The sequence below is a fragment of the Sorex araneus genome, chromosome 2, assembly GCF_027595985.1.
Source record: "Sorex araneus isolate mSorAra2 chromosome 2, mSorAra2.pri, whole genome shotgun sequence".
NCBI classification, from domain to species: domain Eukaryota; kingdom Metazoa; phylum Chordata; class Mammalia; order Eulipotyphla; family Soricidae; genus Sorex; species Sorex araneus.
Genome location: NC_073303.1, coordinates 196,772,390 through 196,778,600, shown reverse-complemented (window position 1 = coordinate 196,778,600; position 6,211 = coordinate 196,772,390). Strand labels below are relative to the sequence as shown.

The following is a 6,211-nucleotide window of genomic DNA, read 5'->3' as shown; positions in this document are numbered from 1 at the left end:
CTGCTCCTGGGGATCCCCTTCCCCCCCGAAGGGGCTCTGAGCGGGTATTCAGGGTGCCACCTCTCAGACCCGCGCTCCCCTGGTCAGCCGCACCGCGCCGTCTGGGCAGGTGATCCGGGGGCGGGCCACAGCCTGGCTGGACCCAGAAAACTTCTGCTTCCTCTGAGGCCGGGGCTAGGCGCTGGAGAAAACTCGATTTCTACCCTGTATGATGCACATCGCCGCAGCGAGCACCCGGCACAAGCATCGCGGGTCGGGAAGGCGGCGGCGGCCGGCGCGCGCGCTTCCTCCTGACGCGCCCGCAGCCTGCTTCGCCGAGCGCGGCGCTTTCCAGCGAGCCGGATCCAGCCGATCCCTTTTCTGTTTAAATTCTTTGCAAGTTTCGTTTCAAACGGGATTTCGGGGAGAAGGCGGCTAGATTCTGCCCGCCTCTCCTCTGCCCGAGTGGATGCAGGGGGCGCTAAGATCTCTGGATCTCCATCTTCGGTCCAGCCTGCTGGTGCGCGGCCCCCGTTCCCACAAGCGTCCGAAGCTAGGGGAAGGAGATGCCATCCATCGTTTTGTGCAAGGGGAATCTGCTCAAGGCCCGATCTCAAGAAATGGGGTTCCATCCCGGTTGCAGGGCTCTTTCACCCTCGGCTCTCCCTCACCCCAGCTCCAGTTTCTGAGCTTCTGAGTACTCCTGCTCTAAGAGATAGCCCGTCCCCCAACCCTGAACGGAAGGCTAAGCTGTTCAAAACAACACCTGAGTTTCTTTGAAAGACCACGGCCTCCATTTGTGTCATAGTTTAAACGTGAGGAGCCACCTGAAGCTAGGTGACCCCAGAACAGACTGGGGGGGCCAGCTGGGGCGCTCAGTCAGCTCAGAGTTGCGCTTCCCAGCACCTGATACTTGGGAGGTTAAAGGCTTGGGTGTCACCCCACACCCCCATGATGGGGGGCAGGTGACTGGAACTCTGTGGGGATAAACAGGGAGGGGGTAAAGGTCAGTGAGTTCCCCCATGAAGCTCTCCTGCTAGGTTGGCGAGCATGGCTAATCCAAAGCGAAACTGAAATAACTGGGTAAGGGGGGGGGGGAGGGCAGGAAGCAGCCATCAGAGGCCCTGGCAGAAGACACTAGATTTCTGCAGGGTAAGTGACCTGGACACCCCAAAGTTCTCACTCCCAAGACCCGAGTTTCCCTGTTGGGGAAGGGGAAATTTCACTTTCAAGGAAGTCAGTCTCCAATGACTGGAAGAGTTTTCCGGATTGGGCGTAGGAAAATAACAGGCCCCAGCCTAGGATGGGAGCATGTAAGGATCCAAAAGATCCGAAAGATCCCTGGCAGCGAGTCCGAACAATGGGGGGAGGGGGGAAGGATCTCACACCCACTTTTTCAGCCCAACTCCCCACAGTGCCTGCCAGCCACAGGGCTGGGAAACTCCAGCGGACATTCTACTTTCCCTGGTATGTGAAATCTCAACACTCCATCATTTATTTCGTTTTTGCAACCAAACAAGTAATAAATATTATTTAGCACTTTTTCTTCTCTTTACAAAAATAAAACAGATGATACACTCTGTGCGAGGGGTCGGCTGGGGGGGAAGGGGGGTCACATGTTACTGTGGTCGGTGCTACCAAGCAACTCACAGTGCCTGGGGCCCAACGGGGGCATGTGGAGGAGTTTGTCATTTGTGTTAATTGTGGCAAAAAAAAGGGAAAAAAAAGAAAAGAAATGAATATGGAGGAAAACCCACTTAGACCTGGGGTGGGGGTGGGAGCTGGCATACGTGAGCTTAGCAGCGTACTTACCTCATCACTGATATTATATTTACATATCCAAGGAAAACATGAAAAGGCAACAGAACGCCCCCTCAAAAAATCACAAAGTAAAAGAAACACCCCCAATCTATATTCACAGACGCGGGCCTCCGGCGTTCAGCCAAACTGTCAGGTGCCAAAGTGACTTTCACCCCGCATCGGGTAAGAAACCAAATTACTTTGTACTTAGGAAAGCAGGAGGGCCCAAGAATCTATTGAACAACTGAAAAAAAAAAACCACCCCAGTCCCCCCTCCCCATCAAGTCCACACATCTCTGCAAAGTCATTCCGAATCCACAAGTGGTTCTGTTCTGACCGGTTGCGAGAGTTCGCCTGAACTGTTGAAGAAAGGACCGTCTCTCTTTTTCTTTTTTTTCGACGACAGATCGATCAGAACACAGCCTCCCATCCCCTCCCCCCAACAACAAAAAAAAGACTCCAAAGAGAGGGGGCCCGTTTCCAGCTGCTGCTGGGGTCACCGAGACCATCCCTAAGTGCTCTGGAACCCAATGCCAGTTGCCAAGGAACCCGCGCTCCCTGGCCCAGGGCCTGGGGGCGCCACGGGGTGGGTTTGGATGGGATGGGGTGCTGGGCCTAGAGGGTGGCACCCCCACCCCAAGCCTCCTGTACGCCAAGGAAGGCGAGGAACTCCCCGGTGCCCCTCCCTCTCTCCCCCTTGTAACGGAGTGCAGCCTGGGTCGAGCAAGGCGCCGTTTGGAGGGGACCTGGGGTGGGGGAAACCCCGACTGAGGAATCACCTGGAGTCGTGCGGGGTGACGTGGAGGGAGGGAGGGAGGGCTGCGCGCGGCGGCGCCGGACGCGGCCAGGTGTCCACCGCAGTTTTTAAAGCCACAATGGGCGGACCCCGGTGGTGGCCGAGGAAACGCTCCCCCCCATCTCGCTGGGTTCCGTCCCCCCGGGAGTCGGCGGCGCCCGCCAAGTCCCGCGGCGGCTCAGCCCCGCGCACCCGCAGCCCCCAAGCCCGGGCCGGCCGGAAGGCGCCGCCTCACTTGGCGTCGGAGGTGAGGCGCGGCAGGCTGCCGGCGCCCATGGCCGACACGTGGTGGTGCGGCGGCGGCACCTGGCACATGCTGCACGGGCAGGGGAGGCCGCCCCAGTGCTGGAAGCCGCCGCTGCCGCCGCCGCCGCCCCCGCCGCCGCCGCCGCCCCCTAGCGGGCCGCCCGCCGCCGCCGCCGCCGCCGCCGCCGCCGCGGGGGACTTGAGCAGGGCGTGCGGGGGCCGGATGGCGCCCACCGACGACAGCCCCGAGCCGGGCAGGGAGGCGCTGGACACGGCGGCGGCGGCGGCGGCGGCAGCGGCGGCGGCGGCGGCGGGCGGCAGGATGGGGTGGTGCACGGCGGGGTGGTGCGCGGCGTGCGCGGCGGCGGCGGCGGCGGCGGCGGCCGCGGGGTGCGCGGGCGCGGCGGGCAGCGGCGCCGAGTGCGCCAGGCCGCCGCACGCCGACGGGTGGAAGCCGGCGTGGTGGCCGCCATAGATCTCGCTCACCAGGCGCTTCATCTCCTCCAGCGAGTTGGTGAGCATGAGGATGTAGTTGCGCGCCAACAGCAGCGTGGCGATCTTGGACAGCTTGCGCACCGACGGGCCGTGCGCGTAGGGCATGACCTCGCGCAGCCCGTCCATGGCGATGTTGAGGTCGTGCATGCGCTTGCGCTCGCGGCTGTTGATCTTCAGGCGCAGCTGCTGCAGCTCGGGCTCCGTCATCTGCTTCTTGTCCTTCTTGGTGGACGACGCGGCCGCCGCCGCCGACGACGAGGACGTGGAGGACGACGAGGTGCTGGATGAGGAGGACTTGAAGCCGCCGCCCCCGCCGCCCAACTTGTCCCCGGGGTGCGCGCCCGCCGCGCCCATGGCGCCGCGCAGCTCGGCGCTCAGCTCGGGCGGGCAGTCGCTGGGCGTGGACGAGGACACGGTGCCCCCCGTGAACGCGCTGCCGCCGCCGCTGCCCTTGCTCCGGGCCGGGAGGAAAAGGTCATCGGGCTCTGGCGACGACGGGCGGCTGGACACCAGGCTGGCGTCCGAGTCCATGGCCCAGAGGGAGAGTTGCAGCTCCCGCGGGGTCCTCCGGAGAGAGAGAGAGACAGAGACAGGCGAAAATCAGTGAGCGAGAAAAGCTGCTGGGTTCGCCCCGCGGAGCCGGCTCCGGCCAGGCGCGGCTCGCTCCAGCCCACCCGTGCGCCCCCCGAGGCACGCAGCGGCTCGCGGGTCGCTGCCTTTTTCCCTCCCCGCCTCCTCCCCGCCGAGCCCAGCCACAGGTCGCTTTATTCCCGGGAGCGGGGATGCGCGCGCTCTATTTTCTGCCTTCACTTTAGGAATGAGGAGGCTTCCGGGCAGAAATAGACGAGTAGCAAGGAAGGGCTTTTCTTGGGGAAGCGGGGGGGGGGGGGGCGGCTGGAGTTCTAAATTAGGGTGGGTTAGTGTGTTTCTGTTTTATTCCTCAAGCTCATCCTCCCCACCCCTTCCCCAACCCCTCATTTCCAGCGACACCTCCCAGCCAACAGACGCACAGACACACGCGCCCAGAGCCCGCGCGGAGTGCGGATTCCATATGTCCGGGAGAGCCGCGGGGCGCCCGTGGTGAACCGGACTCGGGTTGAAGGAGCCCCGGTAGCCTGGCGCGTCTTCTAGGGGCAAAGGGAATGGGGGGAGGGGGATAGATGGATGGATGGATGGATGAATGGATGGATGGATGGATGGATGGATGGATCGATGGAACGATGGAACGATGGATGGATTGATGCTCGCGCTGTGCACTGAGCGTTAGAGCAGAGAAGCCGCTCAGGAGAGCTGGCGGGCAGGGGCGGGATCAGTGTGTGTGTGTGTGTGTGTGTGTGTGTGTGTGTGTGTGTGTGTGTGTGTGTGTGTGTGTGTGTTTGGGGGTGGGGTGGGGTGGTGAGCTCGATCAGAGCTTCCTGGGTCGCCGCCGTGTAGAGGGGCATCTGCCCCTGGGATCATGGGGTTGGGTGGGCGGGGCGGGGACACTTACTGTGGCAGGCTATTCGCGGAGCTCGTTCCCCAAAGCCGCAGCGGAGAACCGGGCTCCGGGCGCTGATGGATAATAAGCATCCGCACCTTTCTGGGCTAGGCCGCTTTTTATAGCCCGGTGGCGCGGCGGCGACGGCGGTGGCGGTGGCCGAGGCGGGGGCGGGGAACAATGTGCTGGTCCTGGAGGGGCAGCCGCGCCAATGAGCGGGGCCCGCCCGGGGGGCTGGGAAGCTGATGTCATCCCGGCTAATTCCGCTCAATGAAACTCACCCGGGCCGGGCACACGCCTCCTCGGCCCACTCAGCCAATGGGAGCGCGCGATCGGAGATATGGGGGCGGGCTGGGGGCGGGGCTGAGGGAGGAGGCGTGTGGGTCTCGCGGGGCGGAGTCGAGCGGGCTCGCCGGGGAAGTTCGGTGGATGCAGCGCAGCCCTGGCTTAGGCAGAGAAACTTTGTCCAGTTTCCTTTCAAACGGCGGTGACCACTGAGTCCGGCTGGAGGGAGGGAGCGCGCTGGGGACGCCGCGTACTCATTAACCCGATATCCAGCATCTTTGCTGATGCTCGCGCATCACCCAAGCCACCCAGGAGCGTGGACTCCAAGTTACCTCTCTTCTTCCCCCCCTTTGGCGGGGTTGAGTCTCGTCGCTAGTCCACATCTCGTATGTTTCATCAACACGTGGGCATTTGGAGTTTCCCCTCACCCCCTCCTCGTCCCCTTGTCAACAATAACTCGGCACAAAGCGTTTCTTGGCTTCGCACCCGTTGCGCGCGTCTGCGAGCCGGCGGCGGCGGCCGGGACTCGGCGGGCGGCGCGGAGCGCCCCCAGCTGGGAGCTGGACTCTGCACGGCTCAGGGCGGGAGGGGAGGCGCGGGGGCGGCGGGCCGCGACTCCAGGAAAGGTGAGTTCTCTTAAAAGAACCCACCAGCCTTCCTCAAGTTGGGACGAGATGCTTCGGCTCCCTCTCCGTGGTGAGCGCGGGGACCCCGCGGTGCCCTGAATTTTAGCCTCATTTTCAGGTGCGGAGTAAGAAGCAGCGCTCGGTGGTTGTCTGAGAGACAGAGACAGAGACAGAGAGACAGAGAGAGACAGAGAGAGAGGAGAGAGGAGAGAAGAGAGGAGAGAGAGAGAGAGAGAGAGAGAGAGAGAGAGAGAGAGAGAGAGAGAGAGAGAGAGAGAGAGCTCAAGCCTGGATAAAAATTATTTCACGCCGTGGGCTTGAAGGCGAGATCCAACCGATTTTGGACATGTTTTACCAACCAGACCCTGACTCTCAACCCTCCCCCCCTTCCACCTTCGACCGGATTCAACCAGGTCTGGAGAAGTGTCTGATTGAGGTAGTACAAAGGTGTTGAACTATCCACCCATTTTGTAGACGGAAAAATCTAGAGCCAATGTCTGCAGAAAA

The 6,211-nt window shown here is 62.4% G+C and overlaps 1 protein-coding gene across 1 annotated transcript; it reads right to left on the bottom strand.

Annotated features, from left to right (window-relative positions):
- Positions 1 to 1,449: 1,449 nt before the first annotated feature.
- On the bottom strand, positions 1,450 to 5,028 carry OLIG2 (oligodendrocyte transcription factor 2). Its single transcript, XM_055126783.1, has 2 exons — positions 4,806 to 5,028; positions 1,450 to 3,881 (listed from the first exon to the last, which is right to left on the bottom strand). The coding sequence occupies exons 1-2, from the start codon at positions 4,883 to 4,885 to the stop codon at positions 2,807 to 2,809; spliced, it is 1,155 nt and encodes a 384-aa protein (XP_054982758.1). The 5' UTR covers positions 4,886 to 5,028; the 3' UTR covers positions 1,450 to 2,806.
- Between the last annotated feature and the right edge of the window lie 1,183 nt (positions 5,029 to 6,211).